The sequence below is a fragment of the Fukomys damarensis genome, unplaced genomic scaffold, assembly GCF_012274545.1.
Source record: "Fukomys damarensis isolate Sample0158 unplaced genomic scaffold, DMR_v1.0_HiC HiC_scaffold_36, whole genome shotgun sequence".
NCBI classification, from domain to species: domain Eukaryota; kingdom Metazoa; phylum Chordata; class Mammalia; order Rodentia; family Bathyergidae; genus Fukomys; species Fukomys damarensis.
In genome coordinates, this window is record NW_022900948.1 from 27484590 (window position 1) to 27502948 (window position 18359).

The 18359-nt window shown below is 39.0% G+C and overlaps 1 protein-coding gene across 2 annotated transcripts in view; it reads left to right on the plus strand.

Annotated features, from left to right (window-relative positions):
• Positions 1–18359, plus strand: part of Musk (muscle associated receptor tyrosine kinase) — a 115836-nt gene that overhangs the window by 72453 nt on the left and 25024 nt on the right. The window contains exons 1-2 of one of the 2 annotated variants that reach the window (XM_033759097.1): positions 4479–4514; positions 9325–9484. Coding sequence is in view for 1 of the 2 variants with exons in the window: in XM_033759098.1 (XP_033614989.1) it covers positions 9325–9484 (160 nt within the window). In the remaining variant the exon portion in view is untranslated. Of the gene's footprint in view, positions 1–4478; positions 4515–9324; positions 9485–18359 lie in introns of those variants that run through there. The other variant, XM_033759098.1, reaches the window with a different exon arrangement.

Sequence of the window (18359 nt, forward strand, 5' to 3'; positions counted from 1 at the left end):
ATATATATATATCTCATCGCCGACTATATAAATTTTTTATGAACGGGGTTTTTTTGGCTTTATTTTGAAGTTTTTCCTTAAGTAGAACCATACTTTTATTTCTGATAATATTGAATTTTTATTTAATTGTGCCATTTCAATTTGCTCTATTTTTAGATTCAAGATTACTGCATCCATTTTCAAAACTGAGAATGGTCTATCCTTTAGTGGGCTAAAGGATGAGCTGTTATCTCTTTAAGTCTTCACTGTTCATCAGGGGACATTGTGCCAACACTGTAGCTGGTCCTATAAAGGACACTTCGACACCTTAAAGAGTTGATAGATGCATGTCCAATTCAGACCCTTGGATGTGTGAGGATGGCTCTAAGCATTACTAAACAGCTCAATCCTTGACAGGTCTTCTAAGCACACTTGGCTGTTGCTATTTTCCATCACCTACCAGATAGTTTCTCGCCAACTTTGTGGTAGTTAGGTCTAGTAAACATATGTGATCATTCTATAATACATTAACAATAGCATTTTAAAAGCCCAGGAGGGTCGCAAGCTGGTATCACAAGAAAATGGGGACCTTTTTTTCCCTTATAGGCAGGCAAAATCTTCTGTTATAATTGAAATCATATTAAATTTTATTTCTGTCCAATCTGAGGCACATTCCACTAGGCACTTAAATTGTTGTATATCCACTTTCTCTTCTCCAGGATTATATAAGTCTCCTAGGGCTACTGTTACTGTACAGCACAGATGTGGTAGTTTAGATTGAAGAAATTTATTTTTTCACTGGGTGAAAAAGGTGCTAGCAAAGTGGTTTCTGGTGAGGCCTTTCTTCTGGGCTTGCAGACAGCTTCAAAGACCATCTTGGATCTCCATGTGACCTTTTCTTTATGTGCATGCATCCTGGCACATTGATAACTACAAGGAAAAGCCCCCAAAATCCCACTGTGTTTTTTCACAACATAGTTCTTATCCCTAATGCTTTTGATTTCTCTCTTCTTCATACTGTTGTAAATAGCAGCTAAATAGTAGCAACTAAATAGCAGCAACTAAAGCAAGGGCAAATATTCTGGAAAGCAAAACAGAACATAAAAACTTGACTTCATCAGTAACTTCTCATCAGGCTTAAAATGTTTTGTAGTATGTAAGAATGGTAACCTTTCACTGGTCATACGAGTGATGCAGATGAAAACAACACTGAGATTCCACCTCACCCCAGAAAGAATGGCTGCTATCAAGAAATCAAACAATAACAAATATTGGTGGGGTTGTGGGGAGAAAGGAACCCTTCTGTATTGTTGGTGGGAGTGCAGACTGGTGCAACCACTGTGGAAATCACTATGGAGATACCTCAAAGAGCTGGGACTAGAGGTTCCATTTGACCCATCTATCCATCTGCTGGATATCTTTCCAAAAGAATTAAAAGAATCATACCACAGTGATATATGCTCACCCATGTTTACAACGGCACAGTTTGTAATAGCTAAAACTTGGAAACGGCCCAATTACCCATTAGTTGGAGACTAGGTAAAGAAGATGTGAGTTTTCTATAAAAAGGAGTAGTACTCAGCCATAAAGAATGAGAAACTAGAGTCATTCCTAGGAAAATGGATGCATATTGAGGCCATACTCTTAAGTGAAATAAATAAGACACACACGGTAAATACTGAATAGTTTCTCTGATGTGAAAAGCTAAAAGTGTAAATAAGATCCAAATTGTATAACTGACAATGTGAAATAGGAAGAAAAGGGCTAAAGGTGTAGGGGAAGTGGGAAGGGTAGGGGAAAGGAAATAAGGGAAAGAAAAAATATGAGAAAATGAAAAACATGGAAACAAAGTCTTTGTAAATATGGAAGGTTGGAGGGGTAAAGGGAGGGCAGGGGTGTGGGGAAAAATGAGAACCAAGACCTGTCATGTAAAGGTACAAGATACAAATAATAAATGTAACTGTACTATATACTTAAAAAGTACCAATAAACTCAATGAGGAAAAAAAATGGTAACCTTGAACCATTGCCACAAATTAATTAGTGTATTTTTTCCAGTTCTAAAGATTAAACTCAGGGTCTTTGCAGTGTGCTACATCCTTAGCTGCCCCCCACCCTCCTTTAATTTCTCAAAGGGTCTCTTGTTCCATTGCTAAATTGCCCAGGCTGGGCTCGAACCCACCACCCTCCAGCCTCGGCCTCCCAGAGGTATTACAGGCATTCTGTACCATGTCCGGCAGTATACTATTTTAAATAAAGTTAAACAACCTACAGTTGCAGAAAGATAGAAGGGAGAGGAAGAGGGACACTGAAAGTAATGTTGCCCAGATCTGCCCCATTATTCAAAGGTATCTCAGCACCGATGTACATGGAGTACATGATGCTAAGTGAAAGAAGTCGGTGCAGAAAGACCAATCTGGCACTATCCTTCTTGTATGTGGAATAAATCTAAAATACTGAACTCACGAAAGCACAAAGGTGCTGACCAGAGTCGGAAGGTAGTGAAGAGGGGAAGATATTGGCTCAAAGGGTCAAAGTTTCAGTTGTGCAGATGAATAAGTTCTGAAGATCTGACGTACCTCACCTCACAGTAAGTATAATCAACAGTGTTGTATACTTGCAATTTACTAGAGGGTAGATCATAAGTATTCTTACCATATACACATGGGTGGTGATTATGTGAGGTGACGGACAGGTTAGCCATCATTTCATAACGTTTATACGTATATATCAAAGCATCAAGTCATATACCTTAAATACATACAATTTGTATTTGTCAGTCATACCACATTAAGCAAAAATATATGGAAAAGTTAGACTGGAAAAAAGCAATCTCAGAAAAGTGATGTTCTCTGGCTGGGGGTGCAGCTCAGTAGTACACCACTCGGCTAGCATGTTTGAGGCCCTGGGTTCCATCCCTAACACCCCAAATGCGAGGTGGGGTGGTCATGCTCCACTCTGCACCCAAGTCCCTTGTCCCTAAAATGCAGCTTCTGTAAGAAAACGTATTGGTTGTAGCTCGGAGAGATGAGACCGGGACACAGAGCACAGAAAGAAGAAGGGGAGGGGTTAGAAGGGTGTGGAAAACAAAGTGTGCTAGAGTGGTGGTGGTTGTAAAATAGGGAAAGGATGCCAAATTCTACGGCTACCTCAGTAACAAGGAATGCCTTGTATTCCTTTACAAGCCTCCAGTGCCTACAATTCATTCATTATTGCTTTCACTACTGCTGATTTTACTGAAAGTATTTTTTTTTCCTTTTCTGATACTTAAAAACATTTTTATCACAATTAGCTATTAAAATCGGTTCATCTTATTTGTCTCTCCTGTATCCCCTCGGAATGCCGTACATAAAAAAAATGAATGCTGGGCAGGGGATTTAGCTCAATGGTTCCGCTTCTGCCTCGCAAGCGCGCAAGGACCCGAGTTCGATCCCCGGTACCAAAAATTAAAAAAAAAAAAAAAAAAAAAAAGAATGCTCCGTTGTCAGCTTGTAACTGAAGCCATGACAGAATGAGAATTAGATGGGAAGCTGGGGGCTTAAGCGGTTAATGCCACTTTTCAAATAATGTGATTAGGAGGGAGTCCATTCGCCATTTAGACATAGGTATTCTCATGTTGATAATGACACTGACAAATGTCCGGTGGCTGTCAAAGATGATATCTAATATGACGTCGGTGCTAACATTCTCAAATTTTGTAAAGTTATTACGAAGTAACTGATAGTCCCTGCTCTTCTTTACCTCTTTAATGACCCTTCAACTGTCCATTGAAATTGAATTGTTTTAGGCAATGTGTTTTATGGCTTTTCTGTAGAAGCTACTGCAATTGTCTTCAGTCTCTCAAGGTACTCTAAAGAATCCTAAAGAAATTGGGGGATTGACAGTGTGACTTTGCTAATTTACCTTCCTGTGTGAAAATAGTAATAGAGAAAATAGAAATATGTATGCTTTTTAAAAAAACTCAAGCCAGGGGTGGTGGAATATGCTTGTAAGCCTAGCACTATGGAAAGCTGAAGCAGGAAGGCCTTAAGTTTGAGCCCAGCCTGGGCAACTTAGCACTTTAGCAAGACCCTATCTCAAGATAAAACATACAGAAAGGGGCTGGGGATGTAGCTTGGTGTGAAGGCCCTGGATTCAATTTCAGGACTCATAAAAGGAGGATAGCTGGAGTTAGTTTGGACTTATTGAGACCTCTAATTTAATATTCAATTTGTGGCTCACCAAAAGAGAAAGTAAAAAAGATCTATGACTTTGATTCTCAAACAAGAGTAAAATAAATAGTGACTTTCCTCCAGGAAGAAAGTAAAGGTACTTTCATAGTTCTCATAGTCAGTGTTTACCAATTTTTCAGCCAAGGTCTTGGTAATATACCCCAAGTCAAAATGAAATGGAGATTACTTCACCCATACTGACGCAAATCATAGGAAATGAAGGCCATTTCGGGCACTGAATGTCATAAATGTAGCAAACCAGAAAGTCTATGTAGGGGAACATGAAGGAACTCACAACTCTGATATAGTTTGGGCAGAATGGAAGGTATGTGAGCTTTAGAGATGGCAAATCAGAATACTTATATATAACAAGTCTATATGGAATAATTCAGCAGAGATTTTGACACAGAATAGAGCAGAGTTTGAACTGTGGCTCTCAACTATGCAGGAGTTAGTGATCTAAACTCTTAACTCTCTGCTAAGTATATGGCTGCTAAAAATGGAAATGCTTATTTTTCTCCCTTTATGTACATAGCAGTAAACTAAAATTCTAAATAACCAGAACTAAAGAAAGTTAAGAAATATACACCAAAATGGTTAAAAAAACATTTTGCTTTCTTCCTATGCAAATGGCATTCATTTTTCAGGGAAATTTGTAATCCAGTCACAGAACTTCAGAGGGACTGATAATACTCCCTTTCTTCTACAATATTGCACAAAATAATTAGGTAAAGATAGAACAGATCTTACCTTTTAAAATTTAAATTTATTATAGATCTTACTTTTTAAAAAGAAAATCATTTTTAAAATAAGCAGATCTATTTAAAGCTATAATAATGATATGTATTATTTAGGCATTCAATTAAAAATTTAAAAAATTTAAGTGACTTTCTTACTTTATACAATAAACATAATCCTTAAAATATCTTCATTTATTAGACAAAATTTTGTAAAATAAATAGATAAATTATCTAATTTAAAGATTGTAATTTTGAATATTCTTACAGGGAGGCTTATCTATATTTTATGCAGATTTTTTAAAGGCACCATTTTATCTGTAAGAAGTCTTATATAAGACAATTAAGCAGCCAATTTGAAAGAAACCAATATTTTCGGCAATGTAAATTAGAAACAATATGGAAATATCTCTCTGTCATCCTTTTATATATGATGCATGGACAGACATTATCATAGTTCTTTGCATATGTATCCTACAAGGCCTCTTTCTAGCAGTTTCACAAAATGTTCTCAGCCACTTGGAACTGTTTGCAAGGCAGCTACACTGAGGCCAAAGTACCTTTCAGAATTTTTCCTGTACTAAAGTCCAGTCAAGAAGTTACCAGGTTATCCATAGCTGTAAGCAGATTCTCTCAAGAAAGCATAATTAATGTATTAATGATAATAAAAAATATCCCACAGGTCTGTACTCCTTTATCACTTTCAAAAATTTTTTATACATATTATCTCAGGTGTTAATTAGTGTATCTATTTGAGAGAACTTCTTATTTTACTGTCTTCTTAAAATTTTTATTTTATTAGTTTTTACTATTTAGATCTAGGGTATGCACCATGATGTTTTGATATACATATATGCAATGAAAGGATTACTATAGTTAAATAAATTAACATATCCATCAACTTAAAAGCCAGCACTATTGCAGAAAAAAATAGTGCACTGTAACTGAGAGCAGAGAGCTATTTATGTAGCTCCTTCTGGTCAGTATTCCCGAATGGCTTGGAGAAAAAAATGTACTTAATGCAAGTATCCAATATAGCCACTTCAATTAAGTGTAGTAACCCTCAGTAATGATGGAGATTGTTTCTAGGACCCTCATGAGTAGCAATATCCTTGGATGCTCAATTCCCTTCATAAAATGATGTGATAATTGCATGTAACCTGTGTGCATCCTTCTGTATACTTCAAGTCGTCCCTAGATTACTTGTAATACCTAATGCAGTGTAAATTTTATGTGGATAAATATTAAATTGTATTGTTTGGGGAATAATAACAAAAAGGGTCTGTATATGTTCAATATGAATACAATTTTTTAAAATGTTTTTAATCCACAGTTGGTTAAATCCACAGATACAGAACTCATAGATATGAATAGCCAATAGTGCCCTGTATTTCTTAGCCATACCTTGGTAAAAGCTCGAAGTAATAATTTGCATTCATCCTTTTGATCTTCAAAACCTGGGGGGAGGCAAAAGAATTCAAATGGAGGGCAGAGGGTTGTTTTTATTTTTAGATCTTCAAAAATACTAAACTGTTGGTCGGGGTGATCCACGAAGAAAGAAAAACAAATTCAAACTATGACTAACAATGCGTGCTGCGCATGAGTCACCCATGAAGCAGGCAAGGCCTCTAGATACATGAGGAGAAGCACTTAGAAGTCGCATCGTCATGGAGCAGTGAGCCCTGTGACTTGTTGGTCTCCTCACTGAACTATTTCAGCACCTGGATGAAGTCCAGGAGAAGAGAGGTCAGGCAGCTTGAAAACTGCTTCTCTTTCCTACAAAGAATGTTTTCAGTGACCTTGAAGAGCGACTTAAGAATGGCTCTCTGATGTGTGAACATGAAAATAGTGGAAGTTTCATCGACCTTGAGTGGAATATTTGTTTCTGAGTTTCTTCTAAAATATTGCAAAGCCCTACTTCTTGAAGGAGAAAACCAGTTTTGCAAAGGAGGAAAACAGCACCTTACAGATTTCACTTATGTAAACTGGAAAGATATTATCTTTATAAAGAACACACAAAATAGCATAAATTGTGTTGAACATAAAGATTTGCAGTCTTTGGCTTTTTTTCCCCTTATTGCTGCTTTGTTAAAATTCGGGGCAAGTATAAAATTATATTTCAAGTTGTTCAATTTTTTAAATTTAATTTGGACACCCATAACATATAAGACTTCTATTAAAATAATAATGAAGAATTCAGTTGGAATTCCCAACTCACTTTATAACTATCAATGATATTTTCTGTTTTGCCACTTTCCCATAGAGACCAGGCTGCTTATCTGGAGAAAATACCACCATACTTGATTTTACCTGGTTAGTTTTTCTAGTTAAGGCGAACTGATGCATAGGTATTTAACTAATTTTGCATAGGTATGGAGGCTACTAGAGAGGGTAGAATAAAAAGGCAAAGAAAAAATTGAACAAACTTCTGCTGCCTAATTGCTACAGAACAGTTCCAATGCCAGGGATATTTGACCACCTGCGGCTAGAAGGAAAACTGGTATTAGGGCTTTTCTTCCCCTTGCTAGTCTGTGAAAATCTTCTTGTGGAAAATAGTAAAGTAAAGAATAAAAGCGCTTTCTCCAAATTCTTCTTTCTTGGCTTTGTTCCTTACTCCTGGAACAGAAGAATCTTTGCTTTGAGATTCAAGGCAGTCAAACTCGTGCCACTATGGTCCCCAGCTCCCCACCTCCAAAATGAGGTTAAGGCACATCAAGGGCCAATTCCTAAACTGTCATTCACTCAAATTTCTCTCAAACTGCCAGCATTTTTTCCTCATTTAAATAATTATAATGAAAGAATAATCACTTAAAAATAAATGGTGCAGTTAAGAAAACAGTGAAGGAAGAACTACCACTTTCAATGATATCCCCTGAGTGACATTTTTCAGGTATTTACTTTGTTCATGGCTGGTTGATTTGTTAATGTTATTGTGTTGAATAAGATTTTTGTCCCTGTGACAAAGTACTTATGAAAATCAATTTTTCGTGGTGTCAGAGGTTTCAGTCAATGGTCAGTTGATCTTGTTACTTTGGACCTCTGGTGGTGCAGTACACTATGGCCATGGGAACATATTGCTGCTGCACTTGTTTTCTTTCCTGTATTTATTTATTTGTTGCCTTTTATTTTGCAGTACTGGGGATTAAGCCAAGTGCCTTGACACTTTCTAGTCAAGCACTGAGTTATATACATAGCCCTTTTAATATATGCTTTCATTTTATTTTGAGACAAGTTCTCTCTAAATTGACCAGATGAGCATTACCTTAGGATCCTCTTGTCTCAGCCTCCCAAGTAGATGGGACTTCCGGTGTTAGCCACTGCACCCAGCTTATTTTGTTTTCTAATGATTCATCATTTGTTCTCTTGTAGGACAGGGGATGACCAGGAAACATAATGATTAAAAGCACAGGCTTTCGTGCCAGACCAACTAAGATGCAAATTCTAACTCTGTAGAATAATAAAACATGTTGGGCAGTGTCTTTATCACAGAGTTAGACACATTGGATGACTAACAAATAAGCACTTATCTAAATTAACCTGTCCAATTAGTACTAACATAATGTTGATATTCTCGCTCTTCAGGGACATTTGACTTTCTGGTTCAAGTAGTCCAGAATTATTTATGTCATGCCTCAGAAATAGGCATCATTTTGTTTGGTACCATCTATCTATCTGATATGCAGCTTGAAAAAAAATGATCAAGTGTTATGAAAATAAGCCTGGAAGACTACAAAGCCTCAGACTTGATGGCCCTGTCTTCATGCTATAGAGGGCACATCTTGGAAGATCCACACAGCATATCTTTCATACCTTGTATTAGTTATCTGTTGCTATATCACAAAGCAGCCCATTTAGTGGATTAAAACAGTGATTGTTCATTAATGGATATAAGACCATGGATCAATTGGATGGTTTTCCTGATTGGGTCAAGATTTCCTGATTTTGGCTGGCTTGGCTCCTATGATCAACAACTTCACTGGGTGCCAGTTGATCCTGAAGAGCCTTACTTGCATGTTTGTTGGTTGTTGTTGGCTCCCACTGAAAGCAGTGGGGATAAATGAGCCATGTGTATTTTGTCGGTTAGCAGGCTAGCTCTGGCTCATTCATGGGAGGCCACAGATTCCAAAAGAAAGCAAGCCAGTGTGCAAGAACTTTACAAGTCACTGCTCAGCTGATCTAGATGCAGAGTGTAGAGAAAAGTACTGCTTAAGGGAATAGCTACAAAGTCACACTGTAAAATCATGGGAATAGGGATGGAAATTGTTTGGCTACTTTTGCAATCTACTCTATGTCTTTTAGTCATAAAACTAATACTTTTTCCTTCTAGTCTATAGATGCAGTATATTAGGAAATCTTTGACCTAGTTCCATTTTTTTTAAATTTTCCCTACTCCCTCAGGTTTCTTCTGGGTCCATTCAAGAGAGTGTGAAAGACCGAGTGATTGATTCAAGACTGCAGCTGTTTATCACCAAGCCAGGACTCTACACCTGCATAGCTACCAATAAACATGGAGAGAAACACAGTACTGCAAAGGCAGCAGCCACCATCAGCATAGCAGGTAGGATGGGTCTGCATGCTTGCATTGTTCGGAGAGGGGAGAATTGTTCTATCCCACAGCATCTGGCATTGGGGAAAATCTTTAACTTTTTGGCTCTTGTCTACTTTGGACTATTTCCTGTACCATGCAGCCACCCCAGAGACGACTGATATGGATGCTGGCTGATTTGTTGTCTTAAGGGCTCACTGTTAAAGTAACAACTTCCAGGAGTTATGTTTTGGGATGATTGAACAGTGCAAAGTTCTTGACCGTAGTGGGCTCCCACGAAGAAGCCAGAGCCTACTGAAGGATGAAATACACTTAGTCCATTTATTCTCGCTGCTTCCAGTAGCAGCTAACAACAGCCAACACTTCTCTTCTCTTTTTCTCTTCACTTTCCTAACTCCCTCATCGCTTCCTGTCCTCCCTCCTTCCATCCTCCCCTCCCTTTTCTTTTCTCCCTCCCCTTCTTCCCTCCTTCCTTCTTTTTCTTTCTTTCATTTCCTTTTCCTTTCCTCTCTCCTCTCTCTCTTCTTTTTCCTCATACTGAGTTAACTAAACTTTCCAAGGCTCTCAAATAATAAGTCAGCAAATACCTAGCACGGCTGAGCCAATTTCTGCAGTGGCTGTTTCTTGAGGGCATTTTCACCTGTGAGCATGATTTTTGTGGGTTTTTTCCTTTCTTGTTTTATGCAGATGACAACAGGACTTAAAGGTATTTTTAAGGAAAAAAAGAAGGCTGACAAATGGATTTCTAGGATATTTATGTTACATTATAAAGGTTTATTTTTAAAATTTAAATGTCCCCCGGGCTTCTGAGAACATTTATGGAATTCCTAGAGATGGAAATGATCCCTGTATCAGGAAATACCAGGCTTGTTATATTCATAGCTGGCCATCAATCCAAGGATCAGCAAAGAAGTGCTTAGCCTGATGTGTAAGGAAAGTACTAGTGGAACCTGTGCCCAGGGCCAGCTCCCCAGAGCCTTTTTCTTATTACAGTGCCACTTCTTTGATCTTCTCTGATGGGGAACTTACCAATTTTGTTAGTGATTTTTACTATGAAGTGAATAAAGAAATATACATGAAGCCCTGGACATGGTTGGCCCTGTGAGGGAGCACAGGAAAGAAAGAGCAGCCTCCAAAACCCCTGAGGATCCCTCTACCATCTCTTCCAGGGATGTGTCTGGTTTGCAGTGTCTTCAGACATCATATCAGTCATGGAAAATCATTTCTTTCAGAGATCGACAAGACCACTAAAAGTAAACTAAACAAATAATGATAAAATAATTACTATTTGCACAGCATTTTGATGTTTACAAAGCACTTTCACATGCATATTTATTCACTATACTGGCTGTGGCTCATGGTATCTGGCAGAGTAAGAAATAAAAATAAATGGGTCCTTCTTTCCAGGGGCTCTCCCTCTAAAAGAGAGGTTTGCCACACACACCATGACACAAAGAATGTTGTGCTGCAGAAATATAGACAGAGTAAAACAGCACAGAAGAGAGGCGGAATTTAAGAGAATCATTGAGAGAGTTACCATTGGAACAGAAGATGTGGTTGTAAGATACATAGGTTGAAATGTGTCCAGAATTCCGTTGACTAGAGCACAGTGGAGACTGAAATGGGGTGGAAAGTCGGGGAATAGATTTGAAATGTGGGCTCTGGCCAGCTTATAAAGAGCTGACTAGGTTTGATGTATTTGTCCATTGATGAGAATAATGTAATTATTAGAGGAAACACGTCAGATATATCCTTTAGCAAATTAAAAGCTGAGAGAATGTCAAAGGGACAGGAGGCATGGCAAGCAGTTAGGAGACTCTTCCAGGAGTCCATGATGCTCTGCACAGCAACAGTGATTTGTACAGAGAGAAGAGGAGCTATGCGTGGGACTGCAAGAATAGATAAGACTTGTAAGTTCTTATACATCACAGTGGGGTAGAAAAAAATGTGTTTGAGATTTTGAGAAGGGTGTGTATAACAAACAATAATGTATAAATGAATCAAAGTATAAGAATGTGAAAAAGCCCCAGAGGTAATAAAATACTTAAAATTTCTGATGCCTTTGAGTTACCGGGAATTAATCTAGCCTCACCATCTTTGCTTTATTGTATCAAAACCTATTAAATGAAAATTTGTCTGTATAAATCTTTAAATATATCTTATGCACATATATTCAGATATGGGAAAGAGAAAGAGCACATTTACATATAAGCACTTAAGTAGTAGCACATAAATTTATCCGATTTAACTGTACCTACACCTCCACTAGGCAGAGGAAAAAAATCAATAAGAATCTCATTTCCAGTACTTTTCCATTGTTCAGAGAGAACCCCATGCCAGAACTCGTTCTCCCCTCCTCCTTCCATCTCTCCCATAGATGGCAGGGAGAGTAGGACTTGTTCTGACTCAGTAGTGTCTTCTGAATTCCCCTGGTAACTGGTGACATCTGCAGCTGGGGAACTTATGACTTCATCTCTTGGCGTAGTTGCGACCCAAAAGGCCTCTCTGACTGACTCAGCCCCTTCAGGTCCCTTCTGGAGCACCAGAGTCCCTGCACCTCAGCCAGATCTGTCACTAAGCTTCCGTCTAGAGTCCACTCTACAGCCTTGGCCATAAGGTCATCCCGTCTGTCTCTACTGTGGCTCTAAAGCAGGCCTGGTGAATCCTAATTCAGCTCTCTCATTATTCTTCTTGGGGCCTAAAGAAACTTCTGGGTCCCTTTCAAGGTACAGAACATCAAAGAAAAAAAGCAAACTTGCTCATTGAATTCTGCCCTTTACCCAACCATGTCATGCTATTGAGTTTATACTAATGTAACCATGGGATGTCAGGGCACAGTTGCTGTTTTCCTTTTAGTATTTCAAATAAGTTTTAAAACTCCTTCTTTTTTTTTTTTTTGGTAATTTATATGCCTATTCTAAGACTTTAGTCCTGAAAAAACATTATGTAAAACATACATCCAAATTTGCCATCACTTTGTCTTTCTCCTTTCCATAACATGCCATAGCAAAAGGATTGGTCAGGGATTCTCCTTTAGTGTGGTAACCTTCAGAACCTAGTTGTCGTAAGTACAGAGATAGTTAAGGAGGTAATGTTATTACCAAGAAGGAGGGAACCTCATAAAATGGTTATAGCTACTCCATACAAAGGTATATTTATCCTGTGGGCATGAACTTTAAGACTAAGAACATGACTGCCACCATAGTACACATATCGACCTCATCTCTCCACCCTGTCCTAGTTCCCATGAGAACCTGTCAAACTTTGTTAAGTGCAATACACCAGCAGGGCACTCCGTGATCCTGAAAACACAATGGTATCTTTGGGTGGTGGAAAGAGCTTTAAGGTAGGAGACCATTAGCATAAGAAGGCAATGTCCTGGGGAGAAGGACCAATCAGCAACCTCAGCATGGGAAAAACAACAGTGGAAATTTCATGAGGCAAGGGATAGTGAGAATAGTGCATAGGCTGACATGTAGCAGCAGAGCTGAATGCAGATGAGGAGTGGTCACCTCAATAGGGACAATGGTTGTGTAGACTGGAATCAGAAATGATTTTACTAGACAGTATACCTGCTGACAGTATGGTATGGAGGTCAATTTTAGAGTAGGGGGAAAACTGGGACCTAAAAGTGAGACTAGAAACCACCCTGGATAGAGGTATATTTATAATAGTTGCTAAGGGGTCATCAAGGAACTTGAATAAAGCACACAGCATGAATCCTAAAATTAGACCTGGAATCTTGCCCCTCTTTTGAACTGCATGAACACCACTTCAATTAGTCCATATGTAGAATCAGTATTGCAGTGTTGGGGATCAAGTAAGGAAGTAGGAGTTTAGATGAAACCTGGAAAAGAAAACTTAGAAGATCTACACAATATATGATAAATCATAAATATGTTTATGAATTCAAAAGTTGCTATATATCTAGTGTTATTCCCAGCCTTAATTCATAAGAATATCCAAAACTTCTTTGTTTAATCCCTCACCTACATTTCTGTTTGGGTATCACTGACTCTTAAGGGATTTCACACCCCAACTTTCCCAAAATTCCCCCAAGCAGAACTAAGGAGATCTAAGGATTTATGTGAAATCAAACAAGACCTCTGAACTACATGAGGCATCTGTCATTTTCTCCTCCTCTCTTTGACCTTTTCTTGTCAGATCTGCTGAATGCCTCAAGAAGGCACTCCTGAGGAAACTATCTCCCAACTCTGGGGTATTACGAAGGCCAATATTTCAGAGAAGTGAGGCCAGTCTTATGAAAAAGGAAACGAGCATTTTAAACAAGCATGGTCTTATTCTCCACAGATCTCCCAGAGCTTGGGTATGGCATATGCTTTCACTGTTTCTGCTTTGAGCTTTCTCTCCTGTGACCTCCAGTGGGGCTGGCCCAGAGGTCCAGGGCTTCAGTCAGACATGAGGCCTCCTCCTCTCACCATTCTGGCAATGCTTCCTGCCCCAGACTCCACCATCTCTCATTTCAGCCAGATCCATGTTTCCCTTGTGTTCTGTAGCCAACAACCTCCTCTGTCACAGCCTGTGTTTCGCTTGGAAGATTGGACCCCATCTGTGTATTTACTCAACCCAGCGGGAAAACTGGAAATTGGAAAGAGCTGGTTTAGTGCTTAGGAGTATGTCTAATGATATTTCTTAGGGCTTAAAGGACAAAAGAAAATCAAGATTAGCCCAAACCGCTTCCATGTGTCTGCTCAAATCCCTAGGCATTGTTTGAGAAATGTGATATACTTCCTTCTGAGTCATTTACATTTGTTGTTGGTCATCAAAAGGAGTCAGAAAAACTCTTGGAAATTCTCCCTATAAATGAGGAAGTTGAATTTCCCTTCTAGTCACAACCCCAGTGGCTCAAGTTGCCATTCAAACTCACTAGGAGGCTGGTTTTCTGGCCATTTGCCTTCTCTTTATGATGAGAACTCCCGAAGAGCCACTGAAATAGACTCAGGGATTCATGACAGTAGCATAGATGTTTGTATTTCCTATGTTCAATGGATTAATAAGGCCCTTTATCAGACAGTGAGGTCCCAAGTTCTGTCTGTGCTTATCCAGAATTTAGGAGCAAGGATGAATCTGTGGTCACATCCTTCCTCTAAGGGTAGCCCTTCCCCATGTACCAAAGCCTGCATTGCCTGTAATATCTCTTCTTTGGACTAACCACAGGATCTGGGACTTCTGGTCTCAATTTGAAATCAAATGAATGTCTGTAGGGTCACCAAAAATGGGCAGTAGTAAAACATCTAGCGTGGTAGCACTGAAGACTCCCAATGTGAATGGCAGCATTCCCTGATCTTTTAATGACCTTGATATTCATTATTGGTCAATAAAAAGAACCACATAGTTTTATTTGAAGTATTTCAGAAAAAGTTTAACAGTCTTACAGAAAAAAAACAGATCTTTGAGCTCTACAGCATAACTGATAGAGATGATTGAATGCACTGCCGTATCGTACGTTCTTTCTCGTGTCTGGTAGTCACACTACCATTTCCCTCCAGTGCTGGACCTAGAAGGAACACACACAATCCCTCAACGACTGCATTTCAACCACCATGTGTAGAGAGTGTTCTTATCAACAAAACAGACAACGTGCCTGGCATTTCAGGTGGATTTATCTGGCTTTAAACTGATTAAAAGTGTTTTGTTTTTGTTTTAATAAAAGGGGAAAGAATAAATGAGTAACAGTCAGTAAGTAGCCTCACTTAATGGTTACCAGATGTTCTGCAGTTAGGCACAAAAGGTAAGCATGGTTTTTTTTTTTTTTGGTTTTTTTTTATAACCAGGCAGCTTTCTTCTAATAGAATAGAAGTATGTTTCAGAAGAGGGCCAAAGTTTTACTGAATTTACCAGATAATTTAAAAGATACTACAAATACTAATGACTGTCAAAACATTTTGGAATTTCTAAAAAGCCTAGTTTTGAGGCAAAATCATTTGTTTATAACTTGTTCTTTGGTCCCTTCCTCATCCCCTCCCAGAAAGGGGGAAAAAGGGAGAAAGAAAAGAAAACGTGGCTACAGAAATTTTTGTAAGAAACACGCAGAAGCCCAGTGAATGAGGGCACCTCCTGATTCTCGCACTAGTCTAGAAACTCCCTACCACCCTTGGCTTAACTTCATTTCTCCGTGCTTATTTGTCAGCACCTGGCCCCCTCCCAGGTGCTATGTCTAGATTCTCTCTGGCACTTGTTCATCTTCACACTGTTGAACCCTCCTTTTACATCTTACAATGAGGGCTTTTTCACGTATGTTACCTTACCTCCCTTGTGTTTCAAGGAGCCTCTCTGCTCAGCTGTTGTTAGAATCTGCTTTTACTCCTCCCAAAAGAATTTCCTGAGGTCCCCTTCTATCTGCTCTCCTGGTACAGGGGCAGAATTGCCATGAGATTTTGAGCCGATAGGTGACTGTTTCCCCAGAGCTCCACAGTGATGGAGAGCTCTGTCCCACCTCTTTCATACCCTTTGCTAATTTTCACTGATTAGAGATTCTTTGCATGTCTCTTCCCCAGTTCAGTAAAATCTGAATGCTAATCTGATTAAAAATGCGTGGACAGCACTGGCAACATCTATAAGATGATCAAAATGAGAGTCCTGTAGACCAACCTGCCTGTTTCAACAAAAATAGAGGGAACCTGCTAGGTTATTTTTTTCCCCTCCATGAAAACAGGTGTTAAATCTGTGAAACTGATTTAGCTATTGTCTGCTTATTCTTCTGGTGGTTAGAGTCCTGAAACTTTTGTATGTATTTTGATATTTCCTTTATCCTCACCTACTGGTCTGCTGGTTCTTATTTCTGAGTGCAGTAGGGGATGTATCACGAAGAAATCCAGCTTTCCTCAGTGCTAGAAGCATGTGGGCTTCTGTCCCAAGCTAAGCAACTCATCTAGGAAAGGACTAAATTTTCTCGCTCACTACTGGCTCATCCTGTGATCTGTATTAAAAGTGTTTTTTAAAAGTCCATCATGAATTGAGGAACAGCTTTGAATGACTCATAAATTCAGCAGGAACCAAAGAAGTAATAAAGATCCAAGATTACATATGTAACCAGCATATCGAGCAATATAAACTTGACGAGTGCACAGAGAAAATGATGTTATTTTTCTCCAACCATTGAGAGACTGAGGGATTATGCCTTCTAGAGTCTTCTCTTCCCTCAGGGATTGAATCCATCACAAGCTTTTTGGCAGATTCCATAACGCTCAAGTAATATTTAGAGATCCAAAACCCTAATCGATCCTCACTGAAAAACTACTCTCTCACCCAATTTAACCTCATCTGCTTCACCCTGTCCACTGCCAGCCAATCTCACCCAGGAACTTGGAGAGTAAATGAGACACAGGATCCTGCTGTTGTGCACCCTTCCCTCTCTCTTCTTCTCAAGCTCCTCTGCCATGTCACAGAAGAGGATTTACAGGGGAGAGGGCAGATGTCTTTTCCTGAATAGGACATAATTTAATCCTTTCTCTATCAGCTAGCTGCTCTTATTTCTCTGAATGATTATAATGATGCTAACAATGATAAAGTACATTCCTTTCTTCCAAATCACACAAAACCCTGATCCAGGATTTTAAAGCTTTCATGAGTTATCAGTACTTCTGTACCCCAAGTATCTGACAACCGACATGGAACATGGGAGTCTTTCCTAGAACCCATCCATAGAGGCTTCCATATCACACAATACTCTGATGTGGGGGATTCCACATAATCCCCAGCCCTTGGTCTCAATCTTTGTTGGGGCTGCCTACATATAAATTCATTTCACCCCACAACTTGTTGATGTGCATGCCTACTTTATCTCCATTTTACAGATGAGGAAACTGAAGGTCAGGGAGATGTCTAATTTAAATAGCTAATAAATGAAGGAGCCAGTATTAAAACCCAGCGGGCACAGGGCCTAGGATTTTAATTCTTTCATAGATTTTCAATGCTTCTGTGCTGCGACTATCTGATGACTGACATTTTGAGTTCCTTGGAGAATCTTTTCATGTAGGTTTCCATATCTCACAATACCCCCTGATCCAGATTTTAATGCTCTTATGGGCTATCAATGCTTCTGTGCTGCAAGTGTCCAATAACTGACATGGAACATATGAGTCCTTCTGAGAATCTTTCCACATAGGCTCCCATATTGTACCATATCCTGACGTGGGAGATTCCATGTAATCTCCCACTCTTAACCTCAATCTTTAATGAGGCAGTGTACAGTTTTTACCTACTGGGGTTTTTTTGTCTGGTGGTCAGTATGCTTGGTAACCCAGCCACCCTATTATAGTACCTGCTGGATGAACAGGAAACTCACCAGTCCCCACTGTCTAAATTGTGGGGAGCCCCACTGCTTGACCCTTTTACTCTGCCCTTGGCCATGAATGATTATGGTTCTTTTTAGAAAGTGATACTTTTAAAAAAAAAAATCTCTAAAACCTTTCCTTGGCTTTAGGTGCTAGTCTATAATTGGTAGACAGTTGAAAAAAACTCCATTAGATATTTTATAATCATATGCACAGAAATTATTCAAGTGTGAGATGATCTAGAGAAATAATTTCTCTCTGCCTCTTATTCCAACTGCAATGCCCTTCCACCTTCATTTAAAGACTCAGAACAACAGCTATCTGCCTGGGTATGGGGACTACGGGATGAAACAAAGGAGGGTGGGTGGTGTGACCATGCCCTTCTGGACATTCCAAGGAAAATGTGCAGTTGTGTATATGTGTGTGTGCTCATGCATGTGTTCACATATTTCCTATAACATTTACCTTAGATACTGGGATCATGCCAACAACTAGTAAATAAAAGTTCAAAATTCAAATTATCATAAAGGGTCCCATGCTGTGAATGGTTGGAATAAAAATACCAGTTTTTTCTTTCATAGTAGTGGGTG